This window comes from Lonchura striata, chromosome 6, assembly GCF_046129695.1.
Source record: "Lonchura striata isolate bLonStr1 chromosome 6, bLonStr1.mat, whole genome shotgun sequence".
In the NCBI taxonomy this organism is placed as follows: Eukaryota; Metazoa; Chordata; class Aves; order Passeriformes; family Estrildidae; genus Lonchura; species Lonchura striata.
Genome location: NC_134608.1, coordinates 14348987 through 14375021, shown reverse-complemented (window position 1 = coordinate 14375021; position 26035 = coordinate 14348987). Strand labels below are relative to the sequence as shown.

Genomic DNA, 26035 nt, shown 5'->3' with positions numbered 1-26035 from the left:
ACCGGAGATGAGACTCTGCTCCCCTGAAGGTGGCTGAACACCTGCCAGCCTGTGGGAAGCAGGGAAATAATTACCTGTTTTGCTTTTGTTTTTGTGTGTGGCTTTTGCTTTCCCCATTAAATTGTCTTTATCTCAGCCTACAAGATTCCCAGATTTTACTCTTCTGATTCTCTTCCTGGTCCTGCTGGTGGGGGAGTGAGTGAGCAGCTGCCTGGGGCTTAACCACCTCAACAAAACATTTGCAACTAATCCACTGGGACCCTTCTGCCAAAACCAATCAAAGAGTCAACTGGGACTTCTGCCAAAACTGGCCCAAGTCTAGTTGTTTATGGCAAATTTGGTATATTACTAAAGTAAAACATAATGACAACCAAAAAAAAAAAAAAAAAAAAAAAAAAGTCAATATTGTTATAAAGCAAAAAGCTCTGATATGTGCCACCAGAAAAAGGAGTTTGCATCTCTTGAAGATGTTGCTCTCCATAGGATAATAGAACAGATTGGGTTGGTTTGGAAAAAACCTTGAAGATCATCTAGTTCCAGCCCCTCTGCCATGGGCAGGGACACCTTCCACTAAACCAGGTTGCTCAAAGCTCCATCCAACCTGCCCTTGAACATTTTCTGAGATGGGACATCTTAAACTTCTATGGGAATTTTTTCCAGTGCCTCACCAGGTTATTAATGAAGAATTTCTGTCTCACAAGATCTAATAATGCCTGATACAGTAGCTCACAGGGACTTCAAAGGTGCAAGAGTGGCATAGATCTGGCAAGTGAAAGAAGGAAAAGGAAACAATTTTCTATTTCAGAACCTTTGCTTTCATGCTCTCAAAATGATACATCAATATATAATCTCAATATCTATATTTCCTCTGATTTTTTTTTTTTTTGCCTTTTTTCATTTGGTATTAATACAGTTGTAATGAATTCTTGGGAAGACAAAAACATCACCTCACAATCTATCTGGAAGAAGACAGACCCTTTTCTACCAACCATGCAATGTCAGCTTCTGAAGAAGGGAGGGTGAAGAGCAGTGTCTCTTTGTACCGACCAGATGGAGAGAGGAGGGATGTGAGGCATTCTCATGGACTCTGCAGCTGGCAGCAACCAGAAAACTGTGAACTTGGTCAGTTTTCTTTGGTTAGTGCCTTTGAAAAATTTGGCTTTTCCAGATTCATCCCTGTTCTATTTTAAGGAGGATTCTTGTTGCTCCACTCCAGGAAAATATTATTTGTTTTGCTGTCTGTTCAGCATTCATTACTTTACTTCCAAGAGAAGGAAGTAAACAACAAACCAAATACTTCCATTTATTTTCCACTGATTTTAGCCCTAGGGTCAGCTTTGGCATTCAGGGTGCAATATGCTTTGTGACCTAAAATACTGGGGACAGCAAACAAAGTGTAATCCTTGCTGATCATGTTAGTAGCTTTCTTTTTCAACAAGGAAAAGACTATTAGCTTTGCTTGCATCATTGTGAATTCCATCATAGAATCCTGCACTTCTCTATCATCTCCCTTTAATGACTTATTGGTCTTTTAATTAAAGTGAACAAAGCTGGGCATGACAAGCATTGGCAAACAGGAGGAGGGAAAAAAACTGATGTCTGCTCTTGTAAGCAAGTTATTTTGTATTATTTACATAAAACACCACTGAAATGTCTCTCATAAAATGCAGTGGGAGGTATTGATGCGTCAGGAACAGCAGCTGGTTCTCCAAAAAACTGAGGCATTTGTCACAGTGATATTTGCACATGAGATTACCTCACTTCTTCTGTTTGTATAATTTCATTTTTAAACAAAGAAAGAAAAAGTTTCTGTTTATTTCTAAAATCATTACAACACACAGACATTGACAGCCTCTCCACAGAGGCAGCACTAGCAGTGACAGAGAATATTTCTCTTCCTGCCTTTCACTGGTGCCAAGCACCTCCTGTCTGCCAAAGGAAGCCTCTGCACAGGGGTGCCTGGTTGTCATTTGCCTTTGTGTGGAATGGCTGAAGAAGGAAGGTTAAACAATACCTTAATTATGACAAATCAGAAGAGGAACAGCACCTGAGAATAGCTGCCACACAACCCAGAACAATTATTTCTCCTATATCAGACAGACTTTGCCTTCAGATGGGAAGAACATATCGACCTGTCTCTATCTGCAGATGTTAATCAGAGCTGGATATTTCTACTTCATTTGCCACTCAGTACCTGATGCACTGAGGGTCTCTGTGATGTGGGAATGTCTCTGATGAGGACTGGACTGGGGTTCCTACACTTGTCTCATAAAGCTCTAAGGTTTTCTGCTTTATCAAGAGCATAGGGGCTGCCTTACATTTTGGAAGGGTGAAAACTATTGGACATTGTGGGAAAAAGGTAGATAATGTGCAGGGAAAAAACATTCTTATTTTCAAGAAAAGCTTGAAAACTATTGTCTTATGGAATATTGTCTCAAAGAAGTGTGATTTACATAATAGGATGCTGAGCATTGTCCTACAGAGTGATCAGTGAGATGATTCTGTCTTCTAGCTTTGTGTGACTGTCTTTGTAAAATATTTCAAGATATGTAGAAGAAAAAACTATGTAGATGCCCTAAAAGTGAAAATTATGCTGCACAATATTTAAAATAAAAATTATTTTAAGACACTTCATGAAAGACATCAGGAGTTAATTTGGCTCCCTAGGTGTCTTCTCACCAAATTTTTAATCCTTGTTTGTATTATGCCATCTAAAGCTAAAATAAGCTGAATCTTTTATGTAGCATTTTTGTCTTTCAGTGTTTGGAGAACTGAAATCTCATTATTTTTTTCCCAATTGTATTGTCTCAATGTGGGAGTCCCAGAACCTATAAATAATTTACAATCCTTTTGAAGTTTTTTTTATCAGCTTCACTTCAGCAATATTCAAACAGAGATGAGAGGCAAGATGTATTTTCTTGTGATACCCTATGACTCTAAGGGAATATGCTGGAATGTTTGAAATGTGGCATAAATGTTTCAATGGTTCAAAACAAAGTTCCATGTGGTAATGTTCACATTTCATTCATTATCTTACCTCCTTGCATTTAAAAGCTCCTTGCATGTTTTAAAGAAGTGAATTCAGTTTTACAAGCACTGACACATTCAACACATATTGCATTGCTCTGAAAGATGTCTTCATTAGCTTTGCCTCACTGATAAGCAAAATTGAATGGCTGATGATGACACAAATTCAGCTCAGTTTGAATACCATGGAAAAACCCACACCGTATCAGAAAACTGCCAGGTGACAGAAATATTGAAATTCAATTTGAGAGTTTCATGAGCATAGTGTTCCAGGAAAAGAGGGGGGAAAGTACAGATCTTTATGAAATGAACACAGAACTTTTCCCTATCCTCTCACCTCTAGTCTTATTAAAAAAAAAAAAAAAAAAACAACCAAACTGTCAGAAGAAAGTTAATTTGGTAATTGTTAAAATTCCACTTCCTGATGCAATTACAACTCTTTACTATACCTTCTACCATTTGATTGAAATTGCCTGTTTGTGTTTTTTATTTTGGAGGGGAGGTGGGGTACCAGGGATTTGAATGGCAGCCAAACTCTTCCAGGAGACATGCTTGAAGATGAAGGCCTCTTTATCAAGAAGAAAGAATTGGCCAGAGCTGGTAAATAATAATTCATCCCCATTCAAGACAGAGGACTGATGTAGATAATTTCTTGAAGTTCTGTGCTGTGCTGTCTTCTTCTGGATATTTGATTACCTTAAAAAAGTCTACACATGTTTATAGCTTTTCAGGGGTATCCCTTCTGCAAATTAATTCTCTTGAGAACTCCAGTGGGGACCATAAAATTCTTCTAAAGGCCGTATGTCCTCTTTCCAATATTTTTAATTAACATCTTAGTAATTATGTAATGGAATATGATTCTTAAATCTATGTTGACATTTCTTACTCAGAACAGAATTCACATTATGGTTGATGAATATATTGTTTCAATGAGTCCAGAGTGTGTCAATGTCAAGAAATCAAATGTGCTGTGACAGGAAACACATTGCAGAGCTCATTGCTTGCCTAGAACAGATTGGATGATCTAAGGACAGGTGAAAAGCCTGTTTGAATGGAGTAAAAAGTAGTGTTTATTTCCACTAGGAATGTTTTACACTGTTAAATGCTTTTTATAGACATTCAACTCAATGACAAACAGAACTGGTAGAGACAGATTTTCCTTCAGGGTTAGAGGAGGCTACAGCAGTCAAAATCTGCCCTGAACAGGGAATTCTAGCCTTACTGGCAGCAATCTTTTATTCATTCCTTTGTACCAGCTAATGTAAATTTGGGGTGGTAATGAATGTTTTCAAAAGCCAAGACATTTATCGAGTTTTTAATAATGTATAAGTATGAAGAACTTTCTGTTTTGCCTTCATTTCAAAATAGTACCTCTTAAATTAGTGCCAATTTCCAGATCCATTATTAATCTTTCTGTCATGTAACATGAAATAAACTGATTTGAAGCCATTACCTGAACATGCAATCTCTAAGACAAATGGTTGTGTAGCAAAATACCAAGAAGACTGTAACTGAGAAGGAAGGCTAGATTATACATCCCTCACTCTTACCAACCCACTACTGCCATGAGGGCTCAGCCCCTGGGCTGCGAGAGATACTTTGATATCTGTCTGTAATAAATGTGTGTCTCCACTGAGGGGAGGTAACTCCCTGCCTGTTACTTTCCCACCTCTCTGGCACTTCTCTCTCCCATCTTCCTTCTAGCTGAGAGTGCCTGGTGCAGACCAGGCTGCAAACACAGACAGCAGCCCCGTCCTTCCTATGGGAAGAGCCACCCTATGGATGGGCTCAGGGGTGGGCCAGGCAGATTGACCTAGATTGAGGAGCCAGATTTTGCTTCTGCCGCCCCTTCTGTTGCATTTTCAGCTCTCATAAATGAGACAAAAACAATGATAATTTTTTCAAGACTTAGAGCAGCCAAGGAGCTGGCTGGGGCTGTCTGGATAGTGCTGACTTGTAAGAGGGATGAGTGCCCATCCTTCCCTTGGTGGAGACTGGGAGTGAAGTAGAAGGCAATGGTGTTCCTTGTATCTGTGTTCAATTACTTCTCTTTTTGTCCCCTGTATCACAGCAATTTGGATTGTATGCTGTTAAAGCTGCAGTGCCAGCAGTACAAGGAGAAGCTCCTTGAAATTCAGAAGCCATCTTGCCTGTTAGAATTAAATCCTACATGAAGTTAAAGGCCTGAGGTTTTAGGAATTTGAGCACTATTATGGCTCATCTATGTGCTAATGATACTGCTTTTAGAAGAGTTTTAAGTCTAAAACTCTTTTGTGAGGAATATTTTGCCCACAAGTCTTTTGAGAGTAATAGCTGACTATTACTATACTTTTGTGAGCAGCTGTGTGGGGATTCAAGAGTCACACAGAAAGTTACAAATTTGTCTCTGAATTACTTGGCACTAACTAGTTTTATTAGGTTATGTGTGAGTGAGTTGTTCAGTATGTAACAGCTGCTGAATTTTCTAGCAATCAAAAGGGATGTAATCCACTCCAAATTTGTCAGGCAGAGGTAGTCCCTCTCATGATTACTGTGATATATCAGAAGGTCAGCAGGGATGGTGCAACCTTGACTTACAAAGATATTTTTGTTTGTCAAGCCATAGAAATTGGTAGGTATAGATCTGACGTCCAGGCTTCCATTGCTGATACAGCCAGACCCATTTCCAACCCTGAAGGAAGAAAAATAAAATTAAAAAAAAAAAAAAAAGTCTCATCCTGATCATGTGATGACTTAAATATATTGACATGGAAGTTAAAAAAGATTACAGAGTAAAAAAATGAAACTTTGTTATTGTAATTTCATTTAACACTGTCAAAGAAGAGAAAGTATGAGCTCACATGCTACATCTCACTAGGTGTGGATCTGGCTGGACAGATAGTATGTAGTGCCTGTCTTCCACAGTCATTTCTGTACTTCTTTGCCCAGCACTACCTAACATAAAAGCCAACTGTCCTGTCAGTTCTTTATCAGCCTGCTTTGCTTGCACAGGGCTGTCTGGAACACTGGGCTACAGGCAGAGTCCTCCAAATTCTTTCTCTCCTCTGCAGTGACTTACATGTCCTTCTGCAGAGACCTCTGCCTCCAATGTGGTTTGAGGAGCAGATCTGCTTCCCAACGCCAGACTTTTGTAGAAGATACGCACCCACGGACCCAGCGCCTGCTCGGTTCATTGTGGGGTTGGCAGGTCACAGAACCAAAGTTTCCCTCTTCTGGGTTTATCCCTTTAAACAGTGAGCCCCTTCTGATATACTCGAAAGAGGAACTGTACGTGCCCACCTTTGTGGGCAGACAAGCTGTGGCTATGCTCAGGAAGGAGGGGAAGGAAGGAAGGAAGGAAGGAAGGAAGGAAGGAAGGAAGGAAGAAAGAAAGAAAGAAAGAAAGAAAGAAAGAAAGAAAGAAAGAAAGAAAGAAAGAAAGAAAGGAAGTTAAGACTCTGAGTGATTTCCCATTTTGTAATTCAGTCCAGACAGTCTTCATGTGCAAAATTCAGCATCCTTTGCCTCCTTTGTGAGATGCTGAGCAGCAAGAGTCCGTCACAGAGAATGAATTTTGTCTTAAGAACGGATACCACATGTCGCTGTGGCTGATTCTTCATTAAGGGAATTAATTGCCTTGTGGGATTGCAACCTGCTGCAATGAGGCAACAGTAGGTTTAAAATGGGACTCATAGGAAATAGCATAAAAGTATATTAAAATGCAGCAAGAAACCTTCTCTCCTTAAAATGGGAACTTAGTCTCCCTTTGCATAGATGAAATATTTAAATGTGATATCAGGATGCAAAGCTAAAAATTGGTACTGCATTGCCTAGGGTATCTAAATACAGCATATGGTAAGTGGGGCTGTACAGATACAAACCCATTTAAAATCCTTTTTGGCAGCAAGACTCAATTGTCATGTTTTGTTAGGTCTGTTTTGTGAAGCAAAGGCAGAGCTTATGTGCACATGCAGTGCAAGAAAGGATTTCCTACTATGCCCCAGGAAAACTGACAAACCAAACTATTCTCTAATTGAGTTGTGTTCCACTGTACTGAAAAATGAGGTCTTTTTAGCAAACAGCTTTAAAGCTAATTAAAAAGCATCTTTGCTTGATTTAAAGAATAATGTTATACAATCATGTTTGCATTTTTAGCTGGATGCTACAACGTTTGTGCACAGAAATAGCAAACTGTGACATAATCTTTTTAAGTGGTCTAGATATTTTTGATGACAAAACTGGACACAACATGGGCAGGAGAGCTGGCAGATCTCATTCAAGCTCTGCATTATCATTACTGAAAGACAGAAGCACATCCAAAATATTTGTTTTACAGAAGCACTTACAGAGCTATGATAAAGCAATTGATATCCAAAATTTATATTAAAAAATTTATAACCACACAAATTTTTATCCCCCAAAAATGTATTTTTGGGGAAGATGAAGAAACAAAGCTTTGCATTTTGTAGTATCACAGTTAAAAGCTTGAAGAGTGGCGGTAAATGGAGTTACATCCAGCTGGTCACCAGTGATGTTCCCCAGGGCTCAGTGCTGGGGCTACTAGTCCTGTTAATCTTTATTGATGAAGGGATTGATGACTCCCTCAGTCAGTTTGTAGGTAATGCCAAGCCGGGTAGGATCTACCAGAGGGTGGGAAAATTCTTCAGATGGGTCTGGGCAGGTTGGACTGATGGGCTGAGGCCAATTGTATGAGGTTCAGTAAGACCAAGTGCTGGGTCCTGCCCTTGGGTCATGAACAACCTCCTGCCAGGCTACAGGCTGGGGCAGTGTCTGGGAAACTGCACAGGGAAAAGGACCTGAAGGTGCTGGTCAGCAGCAGCTGAACACGAGCCAGGGTGTGCCCAGGTGGCCAAGAAGGCCAGTGGCATCCTGGCCTGTGTCAGCAATAGTGTGGCCACAGGACCAGGGCAGGGATTGTCCCCCTGTACTCAGCACTGGTGAGGCCACACCTCAAATGCGGTGTTCACTGGAGAAGGCAACAGAGCTGAAGAAGGTTCTGGAGCTCCTAATGAGGAGCAGATGAAGGAGCTGCTTGTTTGTCCTGGAGAAAAGGAGGCTCAGGCATAACCTTATTGCACTCTATAACTGCCTGAAAGGAGGTTTTAATGGATTGGGGGTCAAGTAACAAGTAACAGGACAAGAGGAAATGGCCTCAAGTTGCAGTAGGGGAGGCTTTGATTGGATAATAGGAAAAATTTCTTCACTGAAAGGGTGGTCAGACAGTGGAACAGTCTGCCCAGGGAATTGGTGAAGTTACCATCCCTGGAATTGTTCAAAAGGTATTTGGATGTGGCACCTGGGGACATGATTTAGTGGTGAAAAGGGCAACGTCAGGTTAACGGTTGGAATTGATGATCTTAGAGGCGTTCCTCAGAAATTATTTGCATCTTAAGCAGTAGAAACCGTGCTGTTTCACAAACACGGCAGTAAACCAGAAAAATCAAAAGTGAAAACTGAATGGTGATTTTTTTAATCCTTTGTCAGGCTTAAGAAATATGAATTATTGTTAATTTCTTAAACTTGTTGAACATGATAGTAAAATATTGACTGGCAAATCCTGGTACCATTAGCAATCCTTCTTGAGCACTTTCAGGGAAAGGCCAAAATACCATTAGACTGGTAAAAGAAAAAGACAAAGAGCAGTTCTCAGAAGGCAAGTTGTTGTTCCAAAGGAAATAATTTCTTCTTCATGTCCCTGCTTGGCACAACCTTAGAGAATGGGCAGTGGAATAAATCTGTGCACTGCCTGGAAGGGAATAGAACATTTCTCATTAGATACTTTAAAGAAGAGGTTGGGTAAAGAGAAACAGCCTGTTTGGAGGGTCACTGGTTGCATTTTATGCAGATGCATGGAGTAGATTATTTCCTGAGGTTTTTTCCCAGCTCTGCTGTTCTACAATTCTCATCCTCTACAGAATTAAATGAGTGCAGAAGTCACCATGCTTTTGAAACTTTAACTATGTTTTTATTCTCATGAACTATTTTATTGTTCTCTGTTGCTGCTGATGCTGTGACTGACCAGGCCACATTTGCTATGAGGAGATGTTTACCCAGCACATCTAAAATTTATCTGGATGATGAAAGATTAACACTGTTTTGAAGTTAATTTATGGCTTCTGATACACACATCAAAATCCTTTCAAAACTTTGGAGAGAATCTACAAAGAGACAATTCCATTATTTACACAAGTGAATTTAAAAAATCTTAAAATTACATCTCCTCTTTGGGATTTGACTTGTTTACTTAATGGGCCTCTTGACATAAAAGCATTTTTGGCAGACACATTAATAGTCACTGTAGTAAAGGACCAATTTAAAACAGCTGATTTTCTTTCCATCATCTCCTGCTGCAGCAGTGCAACAATAGGCAAAATAGCTCAAAGCACAGTCTATTTTTTCTTCCAGACTTTAAAATCACAGTGCAAAGCTGATTTTCCATGTACTTCTAATAGTGGCACACACTTGTATTCTCATCAGCCCTGGTTCAGACCTTGGCAACATGCTGAAGTAGTAACAACGTGGTCAACGGCTTCAGCCCAGAAGATGAAACTAACATGTACATGTCAAAAGGGTAAAGAAAAAACATAAAAAAGCTTTTAATGCATTAGGATGCACAGTGTTATTATCCTAATTTTTGTGTTTGTGTCAAAGTTTTTTCAAATAAAAACAGTGAAGGAATACACTGAATTATTCATGCTGAAAGTGTTAACAGTGTCTGTAAGGAACAGGGAAAATCAAAAGAAAAGAAAAGATGTTTATTGTGCATTGTTGAACAATAAGTTCTGGGAACAAGGAGGAGAGAAGCTGAAAATAAAGTTCCAACAGCTCAACCATGAAAAGGTGTAAAATTGAGCCGTCGGGAGTTCTTTTCAGCCGTGGTGAGAGAGGAAGCCGAGTGTTTGAAAACCAGGCTGATGGATCAGCAAACCGGGCAGGATTAGCTGGCTGGATTAGCAGCGTGGCCGCCAGGTGTGCATCTCCAGAGGATGCGATGCAGAGGACCGCACACGCCGGAGCCCAGCCGCACCTGCCCCTCGCTGCTTTAACCACCCATCGCTTCGCCCCGCGGCCCTCGCCCGTCGGCTCCGGGCGGCGGGAGCGACCCAGCCCGGGGTTCCGCGGTGCCCCGGCCGTGCCCGCACACGCCGGCTCGCGGCTGCGGAGCCGTTCTGCCCAGGGGAACAGCCCCGGGGCCGGGGGCTGCTGCCGGCCCCGCCGCGGGGGTCTCAGGCCGCCGGGGCCGCTGCCGGCCGGGAGCGGGAGCGGTGCCGTGAGCGGGAGCGGGGCCGTGAGGGGGAGCGGGGCCGTGAGGGGGAGCGGAGCCGTGAGGGGGAGCGGGGCCGTGAGGGGGATCGGTGCCGGGCCGGGGCAGCGGAGCCGTGAGGGGGAGCGGAGCCGTGAGGGGGAGCGGGGCCGGGGCCGGGGCCGCCCCACAGGTGCCGCGGGGCGGAGCCGCCCCGGCCTCCCCCCGCTCGGGGGCGGGCCGAGCCCAGCCCAGCGCGGGGGCCGGGTCACCGCCGCCCCCGCCCCTGCCGAGCCGCCCGCGAGCCGCGCCGGGCCGGGCCGGGCCGGGCCGTGCCGGAGCCGCCGGAGCTGGAACTGGTACCGGTGCCGGCTCCGCTGCCGCGGCCGCGCCCGCCGCTGCTGGGGGAGGCGGTGCCCGCGCCGCGCCCCCGCGCCCCGCCCGCCCCCGGCAGCAGCAGCAGCGGCAGCGGCAGCCTCAGCACCTCCGCCAGCTCCGCCAGCAGCTCCAGCGGCAGCACCATGGACCTCTCCTTCATGGCCGCGCAGGTGGTGCGCGACGGTGGCACGGGACGGGACGGGACGGGACGGGACGGGACGGGCGGGAGCCCGGGCGGGGGCGGCGGGCGCGCATCCCCTCCTCTGCTTTCCGCTCCGGTCCTCTGCTCCAAAGTTGCGGCGGCACGGGTGTAAACCTGAGCGGCCCCGCGCCTTGGGGAAAGGGCGAGGAGGAGGGAAAAAAAGGGAAAAAACGAGGCGGCTGAGCGCTGCTAAGGAGAAGTTGGCGGCGCAGCTCGGGGCGCAGCACCTGTTAGCGCCCGGCGCGGCGCTGCCGCTCCCCGCCTGCCTCCGGGGCGCTGCCGGGGCCTCGGGCTGGGCAGGGCGAGGAATCAGCTCTCCATCCTCCGAGACCGGCTGTAAATGAAAATCCGAGATGCGATTTTTCGGTTCTTTATCCCCGTTCCGTACTGCGGTTATATGTGCATCTGTGGTTTTGGGTTTTTTTTAAAACTTGTTGTCTGCGCATACAGAATCCAGCTTGGTGTGTATAGAAATACTCCTCTGTTCATATGAACAGAATTTTTAAATTGCAGCGTAGTTCTCATTCCAGCTCGAGGCATGACTGTACGTGTTGGTGTTCAATGTACTCATGCTTAATATACTGAGAAGTATATATGTATATATATATATAAGCCACCTAAAGCCAAAAATCATCATGGTGAATCCAGGTGAATTGGGTTTTTATCAGACAGATAGTGCTGTGCTTGAAAAAAAGCCACACTCACTGACCATCCATTACCTTTTCCAGGATATATTCTTCTATTCATGTGGGTACCTAGAGTGTAACTTGCCTTTTTCAAGAATCATTTGGATCCAAGTTTGCCAAAAAACGTCACCCACCATTTAGAGGTAGAGTGGGGGCCAGGAAAGCCTTTCTGCACTGTTGCTGCCTGACTGCTGACGTCAGCTGGAAGTGTTTGTTGGAAGCCAAATCCAATCCTTGAGCTGTTGTTCTGTTTCATTAATGCAATGGCTGTTTTGTCTTGTCCCCTTTCTAAAGTCCCCTTCTGAGGAGATGTCAGGCTCTGCCTTTCTGAAGGTAGCAGTTGGACGTATTTCTAATATATTTTATAAGGAAAACCACAGTGGGGAGGGAAGCATAATTTCTATTTCTATTATATCTTCCTGGTAACTGGAGTATCCAAAAGAAATTTTGCAGGTGTCACATCATTTTCCTGTGGTCCTTCCCAGCACATTCAATGAGCTCCCTGTGTCCATCTTTTGTTCCCTCAGCTGAAGGAGAGTGCCCCCGTAGCACAGAAGCAGAGGTGCAGCACAGCAGCAGGTTTTACCCATAGTCAGAGTGGAGTGTGCCAAAGCTGGGACTAGTGCTGCCCATTCTCTTTTTATACTCTCCCTTATTCTTGCTGTCCCATATTCCACATAACTTCTACACTAATTCTGTGTGTTGGAAGAGTCACAAAGCACTGTTGCTTCTCAACAGTTCCCAGTGCAAATATGTCTTATACTTACTAAGGTTATTAATGCAACAGTTTACAGTGACATGTGCTTTTCTCCCTAATTCTTTTGGGGTTAATTTGTTGTTTTCCTTTGTCACAAGAAGTGTCAATGGATAGTTTTTGTTTCAGTGTGAGGTGAAGGCAAGGCAGTACACCTCAGGAAGAAAGGCTGGAATTCCTTGGAGCTGTGTGCCACAAAGCCCTTCTGGTGGTAAGGATGGTGGGAAGCAGTCAGGGCTGTCACATCTCTCCCAGTGGGGGAACAGGGCTCATTGGGTCTGCACAGCGCAGAGCATGTGGGGAACTCCTCCAAGGGGTGTGTTTGTAACTAATCTTTGATGAGCTGTAGGAGAGGATTTGCTGGGCTCCTTTTCTGCTGAAGGAAATGAATCCAGTTCTTAGGTCACTGTGTACAGTAGTGGAGGCTGCATTTACCTCTGTTACTCCCCATCACAGACCTCTTGTACCTTTCTGAACTGTCAGCCCTTTCCATTCCTGTCACCATAATGACATTTAACCCTCAGTGTTACTCCTTTAATTTAGGTATTGCTTTTCTTCAACTTTCTTTTCACTGCTATATCTTTTTGTTTTTTGTTGTTTTTTTTTTTTTAATCATTTCTGAAGCATCTCTGGTGGTATGCTCCAGTGAGATATCTTCAAGAACAAATAAGAACACAATAGAATAATTGGCGTGTGCTTCCTGCTCATAATCACTTTTAAATATACTCTTCTATCACTCTCATTGTCATCCACCTGCAGCAGGTATTACATTTTACCTGATGAATACCAGACACATTAGTATTTTGTAGAAAAATAGGTAATATGTAAACTGAGATGCTTAATGGCATACAAGCAATGGTTACCTCTCAAGTTAATTTATTTTTACAGGATACTGTAGACTACTTATGTTCCTAGAAATTGATTTTTTTTTATCATACCTTTGCACTGCTCATTGTGGACCCAAGTTGGCTTTGCTAGTTGTCTTGTGAGACAACATAAATGACCTATGTGTTAGCGCCCCTCTGATGTAAACGCAGAAGCAGAGTGTGTGTAAGTTTGGTCAGCACTTGCAGCCTCAGGATTCTACAGTGTGTTATGAACAGTTAAAATCTAGCCTCCTCCTAAAGTGCAGCTTGAACACCTCAGCTGTACTGTATTTATTAGCTGTGCCATGGAGAACAGCTTTTGACTGAAACTATTAAATCTGTTTTTAAAATGAGCCTTTTTGCATCAGTGTGTTCATCTCCAGTCAGTAGTTGATGGAGCAGGCTTGGGTGCCCTCTGTTCTGCTGGTGCTCTAATTGGCTTTAGTTTAAAGTCCTTTGTGCTAATGAGCAAGACTCACACCTAGTCAAAGCCTATTAGCAGCTAGTCACTGGGTTTCCATTTTAAATCCATATTTTAGTAAAAGTGATGCTGTACATCTCAAGATGCTGTGCCAAAGATGTTCAGCCACTGCTAAGCTGTATGACTGCCTCATTTCTGTGTGTTGTTCAGTGATTTGAGAGTGCTCTTGTAGTCTAGGTAACCTCAGAAATAGCCACTTCTCATAGGTAGACTTTTGCTTGCAGCATAAAAGCCTGGTTTTGGGAGGTGCTGAGTGCTGCATCCAGGCTAAGATCACTCCATGCTTTTATCAGGGGTTAGGGGGTTGCTGTCAGATGCCCAGGAGTGAGCTACCCCCTCCCTGCTTCTTACAGACTAAAATTAATATGGATTTAACAGCCAGCTGATGTAAAAATGTTAATGGGAGCAGGGTTGAAATGTCTTCAACCTGAAAAAAATAGAAGCTTTTAGTGGGGAAAAAAATGGGAAGACAGAGAAAAATGATGTCATGGTCTTCAGTATGATCCAAATTGATACGAGCTGGGCAGTACCTGCAGTCATAATGTTACTGATAGATTTTTCAAGATTTATGTTTGCAATTTAATTTTCTTGAAGTGTTTCCTGTATTTTCTGTTTCATATTGAAAATGAAGACTGGATTTCCTTAATTTGCAGTGTTCTTATGGTTGGGTATGTCTCCCTACAGTAAAAATAAAATTTTAATTGTCAGATAAATGGTCTTTTCTTCTTTTACATTTAGAACAGGGAAAAGGTAGCAAGAGCCTTGGGAGTATGGCTATTTCTGTAGATTTTTTTGAGTAAGTCATATATAGTTGATGATTCTCCATTTTCAAAGCCTCTTTGTAAACAGGTTCTGAGGATTTGAAGTACAAGAAGTTGAACTCTTTATGTATAGTTTAATAATTAAAAGTTGTATTTTTACAATCTTTCATTTCAATTGAAGTAATAGGGGTTCATTTTAAACATGCAAAGTGATACCATGCTTCAGGAGCTAGAGAAACAAATGAGCAAGTTTGGTACAGAAAGCAAAACCATTACAAAATAAAGATAATTTCATTGCTTTTGTGTTTTCTGTTACTCTTCTAGGAATTCAGGTCTGGTCAGTGATCATTCAAGTTCACTTGAAGTTACTTTCATTGCACTGGCAGTAATTCAGGTCACCTTTCCCACAACACGGGGGGTGGTGGTTGTTGTTGCTTGAAGAAACCATATAGTTCCCTATTACCATGTCAGAATAACAATCCATGCTTCCACATGAAACATACATTATTAAGAGCTATATAACTTCTGAAAAGCCCTGGAATACACAGGATCACTTGAGTTCATTTAGGGTCAATAATGTCATGCAAGTTTTTTGTGAGAAAATGTAACAGCAGATTCTGTAACTTTGATTTAAAATATCCTTTCATTTTGACTTACGGAATCATAACATCATTATCATTATGTCACTTAAAGATTGGAAAACACTTTTAAGATCTATTTCAGCCATTAATGTAGCACTGCCAAGTCCACCACTAAACCATGTCCTTAACTGCCACATCTATACATTTATTAACTACCCCCAGGGGTGGTGACTCAACCACTTCCCTGGGTAGCCTGTTCCAACACTTAGCAACACTATGCATGAAGAAATATTTCCTAATACCCAATCTAAGCCTCCCCTGGCCCAACCTGAGTCTGTTTTAAATTTGCCCTGTCACTTGTTGCTTGGAGGAAGAGACCAACCTCCACCTGGCTACAATCTTCCAGGTGGATATAGAGAGCAATGAGGTTTCCCCCGAGCCTCCTTTTTCTCCAGGCTCGACATCCCCAGCTCCCTCAGCCACTCCTTATCAGACCTGTGCTCCAGACCTTCACCAGCTTTATACTCATATTTTCCAGCTGACATGGACAGCCTCTGTGCATGTTACAAAGCTGTTATGTGCACAGAGGGTGTGCTTGGCATTCTTGGACACCCAGCCACCTGAACAGAGCTGCTGCATTTCCAGAAATCCCAGACATAGGTCCAGTATCCTGTAATTCCTTTCTAATGAGATTTCTGGATGTTAGAGGATGCACAATTAGGATCTGCTGTACTCTGCTGTGGCTGCACAGAGGAACCAGAGTGCAAGATAATACTGCATTTGTTTTCCCACATTTTTTTTCTTCTCCATCTCAAGGGTTGAGAGGGATTCAAAGCCTTTATTAGCTTTGTTCTCTTTCTTACAGCAAGGCAATCTGAGGTTATTAAAAAAGAGAGAGTTTAGATTTGTGATTTGGGTTGGTTATTCCCACCAGCTCAAAACAGAATCCAAGCTGCTTGCTCAACGTGAGCTGCATGTGTCTGTGTGTCTGCCAAGAAAGCTCCAGAGAAAGACAGACCTTTGCTTGTCATGCTTGCACTTGGGTGTCTGTCTTTGACAGAGCTAAATGGTGGCCATTTGGAAGCTTTGACATTACTGGTGCATGCTTAGGACTGTTTTTTTTTCTTTAAGAATTGGGATCACCAAAAAGCAAGCTATTTGCCAAACCAATGGAGAGTTGGGATTAAAAGATGCATGAACAACTCCTTGCCAAAAGCTGCTCTGATTAGAATCTAAGACAGAACCTCTTTGATCTATATCATTAAACGTTAATAATGTTAGCTAGGAGCTTGTAGTCATTATTTTGTATAACCAGTTCAGTGCTCACTTATCTGCATAATAGGGCACTGACCATTACTCTACCAGCTCCACTTTCTTCCAAAGGTTAAAGTCATTTTCTCTGGCATTCTTTGATTCCTCCAGAATGTCTTGACTTATAATAAATAGAATCAAAGCAGCAAATGTGAGTTTAACTAAGGAGTTTTCAAATGCTTTGGTTCAATCTTAAGTCCCAATGTCTTGCTGTGGTATATCACAGCCAGAGGGACCAGCTGTATAATCCAGATGTTGCCAAAATCCTGTTTTGTGTGCAGAAATCAGTGCCCTCATCCAGGATGTTGCCAACAGTTGAGGTAATTATAGTTTTCTTTCTGCTGGCTGCTTGGCACAATTGCATTAGATTTTTATTAGTGTGGGGAACAAGAGGAATCCCTTCACTTTTCTTATCACTGCAGTAACACTGCAGACTACATTTCCAAGTCTTGTATAGTAGAAATTTCTGTTCCAGCAAAGCTTTTGAAAATTCACTGGAGATTTGGGCGTACTGTTTTTATAAAGTGTTGATACTGCACTTTGGAGGAGGCTGTTGTTCCAGGATTGTGCTTGTAATTGCTGTCAAAAGATGTTAAAAGCAGTGATTCCAATCCAGCAAAACACTTAAACATTTACTGCACTTGGAACACGTGTATATTGTTCCAGTAACATCAGCAGGACTGTCCACTTGCTTAAAATGAGGTGTCTTAAAGCCTGGCACTGATGGAGAGAGAGAATGCTTTGCAATTCATAGAAAAATATCCTAGGAGAACAAGAAGAAACCTTTTATTGGTCATGTTATTAATTCAGGGAAGCCTGAGACTGTGTTTTGGGAGTGACTGCTTTCATCAATTAATAACATTATGAATTTCTTATAGGAGTTCTTACATGTTGGAAGCGGAGGATGTGGTAGGAGGTGGGTGGTGGGGAAGGGAAAGGAGGATGTGGCTCATGTGGCACATGTGTTTGTGCACCTTTGCACAACAAGAGTTAGAAGAAACTGGAAATAATTTGTGTTTCATGTGCCCATTAACTGTGAGACTAATTCTGTGACACATTAATATTTTTGAAATAATTTACATCGTTTTCAATAGTTGCATGCTAAAAACTTCACAAGCAGAGCAGATGTCACATATTTCCGTTTTTGTTGAGTGTGGAAAGGAGGGTTGTAATATAATAGCAAATAGACATTCACATGTTTTACAGACATAAAGCATTTCACAACACAGTTGATTGCAGCAGTAGCTGAGGTCCTGTTGTACACAAAGAATAACTAGAGATGGCAGGTAAGAGGAATGAAAACCAAAGCAGCACTACATTCATGCCAAATATCTTGCTTGTTGAGGTGCCTGCTTTTTCTTGAACAGTAAGTGGCCAACCCTGCCCTACCCTGAGCAATGATTCTCTTGGCAGACTCGGGAGAATGGAGTTTCTAGACAGCAGCTGAATAGTCCAGTTGGGTCCTCAGAATCCATAGGCTGGAAAATCTTAACTGGTTATAAATGGGGTGGCAGTGGTTGTGGTGTTACCTTGGTTTTGGCTAATTTTGGATTAATTTCTCAATTCATTGATGAGCTGCAAACACAAGGGTGGAGAACCTGGTTTAAATTTTGTTGAAAATGTAATGGATGCTGGTCATTAGGAAGCTAGTTTCACCAACTTCCTAGCCTCATTCCCATAACAGACAAAAGCAAAAATCTCCAAATGATTCAATGATCTGTACAGGATTAAGTAAGGCAGTGTGATTCTTTGGTGACCATACACCATCAAATTAAATCATTGATCAAAGATTAGACCGTTCAAATGGAGTTCAGTGATGTGGAAAGCAGAAAATTAGAGCAGCAACCCAAGTAAATTCAGCAGTGACCAGCTCTGTTAGTTTGCTATGTCTCTCTGCTGGACTTTCATTTTTTTAAAGAGTTTTTGGTCATGAATTGCATTTTCTACCTGAGCTAGTGAGGTCTGTTGTAGTCCTCTGCCTGTTGTTTCCAGCGGACATCTTGGTTTGATGAGTTAGTATCCCATCCCATCCTCTGTTCACAGGGGTGATGATTTTTAAAGGTGTCTTTTGAAAAACTGATGGCTCTCTGTGATGTTATAAACACTTTTTTTCCCCAGCAGACACATGTTGAAATATGAAAGGAAGATCCTTGAAAATTGGTTGTAAACTGATAATAGCTGTGTGCCTTGATCAGTGGCTTGATCTACTTCTTGTGCTGGTTAACATGTCAGGATTGTTCTATTTCCATGGAATGGAAGCCTTTGGCAAACATTATCCTATTATTTCAAATGCAAGTTTGGGACTAAAAAGGGTCAGAATGAAGTGTGTGAACTCCTTGACATCTTTCTGAAGGTGCTGCGTGGTCAGGGTGTGCAGTCCCGTCGGCTCTGCTGCTGCAGTGAGGAATGCCTGTCCTTACACTGGGCACTGAGTAGGCGAAGAAGACATGGGCAGCTGTGACACAGAGACCAGGAGCACTGAGCACTGACTGCCTGTGTGCTCTGCAGTGCTGGCAGGATTACAGGGAGCAGAGGCAGTACAGGGTGGAAATCTCTGCCTGTGAGTACAACTGAGAGTGCACAGCAGCCAGAACTGGTGCTGTGAGCGATGCTCGCTGCCCGCCCCTTGCCCCGCTGGCTCACTCACCCACACAGTGCTCTCAGTCTGTCTCACAGCACCAGCCTTTTGAAATGACACCTACTCTGACACTAAATCTTTAGTCTTAGCTGAATTCCACACTCCTGGTAGCTGCTAGAGCCCAAACTTGCCAAGCAGTAGCTAATTAGAAGTCATTACTATTACAGTCACTTCAGAAAAGCTCAGCACCTCTATGAAGCAAGCTGCTGGATGCAGGGCCATTTCCTTTTGTTTTGCAAAGTGATTATCTCTAGTGTGGGAATATTTTAAAAATTACTAATATTAAATATTAAAAGCTGTTAGCCTCAGCTGGTTCTGTTTGTTGTAATTTTGTTTGTAAGCCTTTCAAACATTAAGAAAGGGGGAACACCCTAGGAATGAGCCTGCACAACTAAAACAAAACTTCCTCTCTGGTTTGTTTGTTTTTTCCTGCTAAAAGAGCTGGAAGAGCATTTGCAAAATGTGAGTTGGTGTGCTGGGTTCTGTGTGACTGATAAAAGAGACCAATACCAGAGTTGCTGCATGGAAGGGAAAAAGCGAGCTGTGTATCCTCAGCTGATATGTAGAGGTTTTCAGGTGTATGTTCAGAGAAAAAAAGTAACAATAGGACTGATGCAGAAACAAAAATACCAAAATTTAAAGTTTTAAAGGATTTCTGAGATGTCAGATGAACCCAAGGACATGAAGCACCTGATCACCTTTAAATATCTAGACCCTAATTAAGTGTATGCCTAACGTATGTAATTCTCTGAACTTCTGCTTAAATGAAGTATATAATTAAATGCCTTGATAATTTGCAATAAGTGCCAAAGCATTTTGAGGTATTATAATAGCTCTTCTTTAAATGTGAGCTCCACTTGAAATGTGTTGGGTTTCTCCTTTTGTCTTTCTACCTTGCCCTCCTTGATGCACCACATAATTTTTTTGGATCTTTCTCAGGGGTTTCCTCACAACTTTTCTCTTGTTTACCTATGTAAAATGTTTTCCTTCCAACTCTGGTATGCTCTCCTCTTTGGGTATCTTCTTTCTTCATCTCTCATATCCTCCATCTTTACCTTCTATGAATTATTTCAGATGCTACAGTTGCACCAGCTCCAGTCCAAGTCCTACAGAAATCTAAGTTTAGTTCTGGAAGATGTGGATGAAAAAGTAAACAATTCTCTTGCTCAGGGACAAGAGACGCAAATGCATCAGAGCAGCAAATTAAAATGCTGCAATCACTGAAACTGTAAGCAACAGGGCAGAAACTTTCCCAGTTGACTTACTAAAGACAGAAGCCTGTTAGTATGCCTTTACTGGGCTGAAGGTTAGTAAAAATGGAGTGGTACTTGATGGAGAATCTAAATCTCAGGAATAGAAATGTCCTTTGGAGGAACATGTTTTTTGCTCTGTTTTATATTTTGGTCGTTCTTCAGCTAGAGCATAGTAGTTTACAATCTCAATCTGAAAAGTTCTGAATTCTCCTCTAGATGCTGTGCCCAGCAGTCACTTGTGAGAAAGATATTGAAAATTCATTCACAAACATTCTTCTCTCTTTGTCTGTGCTATGATATTCTTCCCGTCACAGACCTAGAGGTCACCTTCATTAAATATGTGGTTATTAACATAAAGGCATGTCAAAAGGTTATTCTGTGATAGGATCCAGGCTGTCAAGTGATTCATTCTGTGTTGGTCTCTAAGCTGTCTGATTGAGCATGTGGTGAATCTGTGCAGATGAGCAAGGCGGAGAAGTTTGTTGTCAGGGTGGCAGATGTTTTATTCTCCTGGTGTGTTCTCTGGCATTTCTCAAGGACATGAAACAGAAGCAGAAGAAATTGAATTGCTGTGCTTGCTCTCTCCCTTGTTCTCCAAGGTAGTTTTGCAACTCATTCCTCCTGTAATCTTATCAAGTGTGAGAAGAGACATGTACCTCTTGACTTCTCTTACAACTGTCCTTTACACTTTCACAGGTAACCTTCTTTACCCAGCCAGCTGTAGTTTTCAGCGTGGGTGCTTTTCATGGTGCATATCTTGCTTATCACTTTAGTGTACATAATACCCTTAACAGCACTTTAAAGATCTGTATTTGGATGACTAAATAAACATTGCTGACTCTAAAACATTTGTCTCCCAACCTCTGTTCTGCATGGGACATATGTGGAGAAGGGAGGGCATGGAGAAGGCAGAAGACAATGTGCTGATGTAAGCTGCAGTTTGGGGTGCCATGATAATGATCCCTTGCTGTGCCTTAAAGCCTTCAAGTGCCAGCATATGCCATGGGTCACGCTGACAAGTGAAGGGAATGGGAAGAGGAAGCAAAGACAAGTTTGGCCAAACTCTGCGGTCTTCCTTGAGGACACAACATGGTCTGATTTGAACTGGTGTAGAGAATGCTGACCAGCTCCCAGGAGCCAGCTCATTATTTCTGTTTCTATTGACTTTAGAAATGGCAAAGTCAACTGTTACTAAAAATCTTAAAACTCAGTTCTAGAGAACAATAAATAGGAGAGTGTCTTCTGTAATGACAGTTGGTCTTGTTTTGCCAACTGATCTTTGCTGTTAGAAAATTAATCACATAGTTTTACACTCTAGCCTTGTCTAACCAAGGATATAAATTAATTAATGCAAACAGATTCAATAATTTCTTAGTGTTAGATTTTTTAATTATTAAAAAGTTCAATATCTTGTATTGCCCATAGGTTATGATGGTAATTCAACTGGACCCCACCACACACATGATATCTTTTTTTACAGGAATATGGAACATTTACGCTGTGGGTGCATCTCCATACTTACTCTAGAGATCTCAGGGGCACTACAATATAAGCAGCCATCAGGCATATACTGTAAATTTGTGTGAGACATGACTGGGACCTTGCACCCCCAGACTGTGGTGATCTCTGGTGTCTCTGCTCTGTCCCACAGGGCCGTGGCATGACCAGGGAGGTGGGGGACCATAGGCTGGGCCAGCATGGGCAAGCACACATAAGGTGGCAACCAGAGAGAGACAATACAGCTGAGTCTGTTGCTCATTGTATTTCAGGTTTGTTGTCCAACTGCTGCATCCAGCAGTAACCTACAGCTTAGAGAGTTCAACCTCTAATGTGATTTTCATTCTCATAAACCTCAGAACTTTTCATGAAGAGTGTAAAGTTTCACCTGAAATTAAAGGATACAGAGAGGAAGGCTGGACTGTCCCATGAGGCCACAGAGGAGATAAGGGTCTTAGCAAGCACTTATTCCCAGTTTGGCACTCTTTAGTGGAAGCTTAAACTGGCCATTGGATGCAGAAACAAAGCAGGAAATCCTTCTTACTCCACACGTGCAGTCAGGTGGCCCAGCAGGTAGTGCTCAGAGCATCCCTCGAGTTCTTCTGGATGTTAGTTTCAAAGAAACTAAAGCTTGAAGCTTACAGCTCTGTCATTTGGTACTGGATTCATGACTATCAAGCTCTGATTTTTATGTTGTTTTGTTGTTTGGTTGTTTTAAACTATGGTGTCTTTTCCTTTAAAACTAATCTGGCAGGTGATCTTACAGAAGTTCAGAAAACTAGAACTTTCAGACTCTGAACCATTTCAGTAAAGCTTGGCCAACAAGCAGAACAGGGTATGCTCTTCCCCAAAAATAAGCAGCATCTTTCTCTGTGCTGATTTTGACAGAAACCCTGACATCAGTTTAAGAGTAACAGAGTTCATGTACAACTCTTTGCCTCAGGATCATACTATACTCCTGTCAGTCCTAGTAGTCATCCTGTTCACTGCCTGTCTCACAGGAGCAGCAGAGTGGTGACAACAGAGGAGATGCAGCAGCTGTCACACCTATTTACAGTTTCTCAGTCACTGATGTGAGAATAAACCAACATGATATTCCTGCAGCTGCATTGTTAGCAATTTATTTTCAAAATCAGTCACTTGAAAAATATTGAGGCACAGGTCAAATAGCTCTGTCAGCACTTTATGTGTGTTTTGCAACCTATTGCTTGACCTGAGAATTTCATTCTGTTTCTGTTAACTTAAATGAAGAGCTAAGGTCAAGGCCACATACTTACCTGGTAAAATCACACATTTCTCTTCTGGGTGAAGTTGTATCAAGAAGGCATGTGGCTCACCAAATGCAGGAACATGCTGATTCCTGTCTGCTGTTGCCATTGTATTCCCTGATTTTATTATCTGCTCAGGAGTGATGAGTAATTCTCACACGTAAGCAAGTGATATTTACTGTAAGAAAGGCCAAGTAAATTCATAGTTTAGCAAACATTTAAAGAAATAACAATTAAGAGATTGCTTTCCTATTTTGTTTGAAAATGTGGGAGGGAAAGAAATTGAAAATATAAACATTTTCTCTTGTATATCCAAGAAACAAATGCAGAGGTTCATATTTTCCATCATTGCATCCCCAGAAATGTGGGCATGAAACTTACTTTAGTCGGTAAATCTTTATTAAAGTCAAACAGTGGCTGACAATAGATATGTAAAAAACCCAGTAAATCAAGAAAGTTGATAGGATTAAAATCTGTGATCTATTTTGGGGCTGAAGTGGAACAATCCCAGATAAACAGAAGGTGAGTCCATAATATCCCATGAAGACACAGCATTTAGGGACATGGATGTTGTGATCTGTTTTTCTGTTGCCCTGAGTCTTAAGATTTTCTAAAGCCTTCTGAGTTTACTTTCTTGTAGAGAACTTTCTCACACAACTTTCTGTAAACAATTTATTGTTTTGCATTCCTCCATAGAGGCAGAGAAACTTGATGTACTAGTAGTTTGTCCAATGTCATTGGAGAGGTGGCACATTCACCCTCCAATCCACTGTCACCTTTGGAAAAGTATAAATGCTGGAGTCAGAAAATAAACTTCCTCTTTTTCACCTTTGCAATAGCAGCGGCTCGCGTCGTGCTTTCACGTGTCCTATAGAGACATTTTTTCCTTTTGTCTCTGCTTTTCTCCTCCTCAAAGCTGTGGAGGGGACCACACAGAAAAAGCATCTCATGGCAGGATCTGTGTGTTTGGCTTGGAGTTGAGAGCCATCATCCCTTGAGTGCACCAGATTGGTTACATGGTCTGATCATTGGTAATTTCCCCTTAGCAGCTGTCTCTTGGAGAGCCACCCCAGCACAGTGGGGTGCTACAGAGGGCCTTTGGAACCAGGCTGGCCTGCTGTCATTGTTCCTGACTGGGATTTACCTATCCCTCTGGTTTTGAAGTGTGTGGGAAACAGTGTGGCTGTGTTAAAAGCTCAGCATGGATGGTGCTTTCAGGGGCGTGACTTCAGAACTGTGATGGAACATTTTACGCTTCTTTCTTGGGAGGCTCCATCTCTCTCACTGCCACCCTGCTGTAATGGGCACTGCAGCCTTGCACCCAAGTCCTGAGTCACAGCAACACGTGGCAGAGTTTGAGTATCTCTGCTAGTGTCTAACCCTCCTTTGCCATGGTTCTGTGCGATGGTGCTGTTCCTTTTCTGCCTAGTATCAAATAATTTGGGTGCCTATCTCTGAGAACCACTAAGGATGTATTTATATATTCATTCATTAACTTAAATTCTCTGTAGGATCTCATACCTGGATATGTATTGTCGGTGATGTCGGTCTCACTGGTCATCATTAGGAGAGCTCTGCCTTCCCCTGGGGGCACCTGATTGTAGCTTCCAAAGCTTAGCAGTCAGCATATTTGGCTTTTCTTTTTTTCACTCCCACTTAATTTTTTTTTCTTCTGTTTTTCTAATTAATCAGAAAGTAGACTTGCTTCTGTGATCCCTGGAATTACAGGAACTAGGGCTTCAAGCAGCACAATTCTGAATCATCTTTCAGATGTGAATGATCATCTTTCAAATGTGATGTGAACTGTTTTTGCTATAGGACTATTTATTTCATATACAGTCTGAGCTACATTTAATTTTGTAGGTCAAATTTAACTGTGGCCTGTGCTGCCCAAACCATGCACTGGATTTATGTTGTGGGAACCATCAGCAAAAACCTGAATCTTCCAGAAGTGGATTTTTTTTTTTTTATCTCTTTAACAGAAGCCACTAGATAGCTTCCAAATGTATTTTTTGAAAAATCAGATACATTTTTCAAAGAGACAGGTTGATGGGAACAATTGCTGTTAAAAAGCAGGAAGCAAAGCAGCAATGAGGGCATATGTGCATTCACATCATGTAAACCTGATGCTGACCAGAGGGAGCCAGCCCTCACCTTCCTCCCTGCCCAGGAAAGCCCCAGGAACAGGATGCCACCTGAGCTTATTGCCACGTAAGGACAATAAGGGTGAGCCCTGGCCATGTGAGGTGAGCCCTGGCCATGTCTCCAGTGTGCAGGAGCAGGTGGCCCCGTTTGTGAGCCTTGGGCAGAGCAGTGGTCCCTGCACCCCGAGGGGCACACGGGGAAGCAGGAGTGGGGCGGCTGGCACTGCTCTTCTGCTGCCCATCTGCCACTGCCCACCAGCATGACTGCCCCTGTCTGCCAGAGAAAAGTGCCTCTTGCTGAAGAGCAAAAGGGGAATCCAGGAAAAGGGGTGTTTGACACATTTGCTCCCAGGTCCGTAATTCTGGCACTGAGTGCTCGATGCTGAGAGCGGCCGTAAATTATCAGTGGGAATAAACGCAGGCTTTGCCTGCATGATATAGGTATGATCCAGATAAAACAATGCTCAAAACATTGTGTTAAACATTGTGTTAAAACTGCTACATTGGGACATATACAGCAGAACTGAAAAAAAAAACAAACACAGAGGAGTCACAAGCAGATATAAATCCGCTTGCTAATATGTCTTGCAGGCAGTGTCAGGGGTGTTTTGGTGATAGCTGCTGCTGCAGCAGAGCAGTCAGCGTGAGTGCAGTGCCCACAAACTGCTCAGAATCCGTAAATAAAAGGCAAATTAGCTTTGCATAGAACTGTGGAAAGAAAAATATAAGCTGAGGAAATAACAAGGGAGTGATGTGCATTCTGCACTTTGCTGAATGCAGAGCAAGCTGGAAGTGCTATGAAGATTTGGAAACTTGAAATTGGTAACCAAAAAAGCAAGCAATTGTTTTGTTAGATCCTGTTTGGCCTTTTCTTCATCTGTCTCAAATGAGGAGCATTTATGTAATAAATGAGCACTTGTGTCAACCATCTCATCCATTCTTCTG

The 26035-nt window shown here is 42.5% G+C and overlaps 1 protein-coding gene across 2 annotated transcripts in view; it reads left to right on the top strand.

Moving 5' to 3' along the window:
- Nucleotides 1–10704: 10704 nt before the first annotated feature.
- The window catches only part of C6H14orf132 (chromosome 6 C14orf132 homolog), a 33439-nt gene continuing 18108 nt past the window's right edge, over nucleotides 10705–26035 (top strand). Inside the window, exon 1 of one of the 2 annotated variants that reach the window (XM_077783970.1) lies at nucleotides 10705–10818. In XM_077783970.1, the coding sequence (XP_077640096.1) occupies nucleotides 10792–10818 (27 nt within the window). In that variant the 5' untranslated portion in view covers nucleotides 10705–10791. Of the gene's footprint in view, nucleotides 10822–26035 lie in introns of both variants that reach the window. The other variant, XM_021549666.2, reaches the window with a different exon arrangement.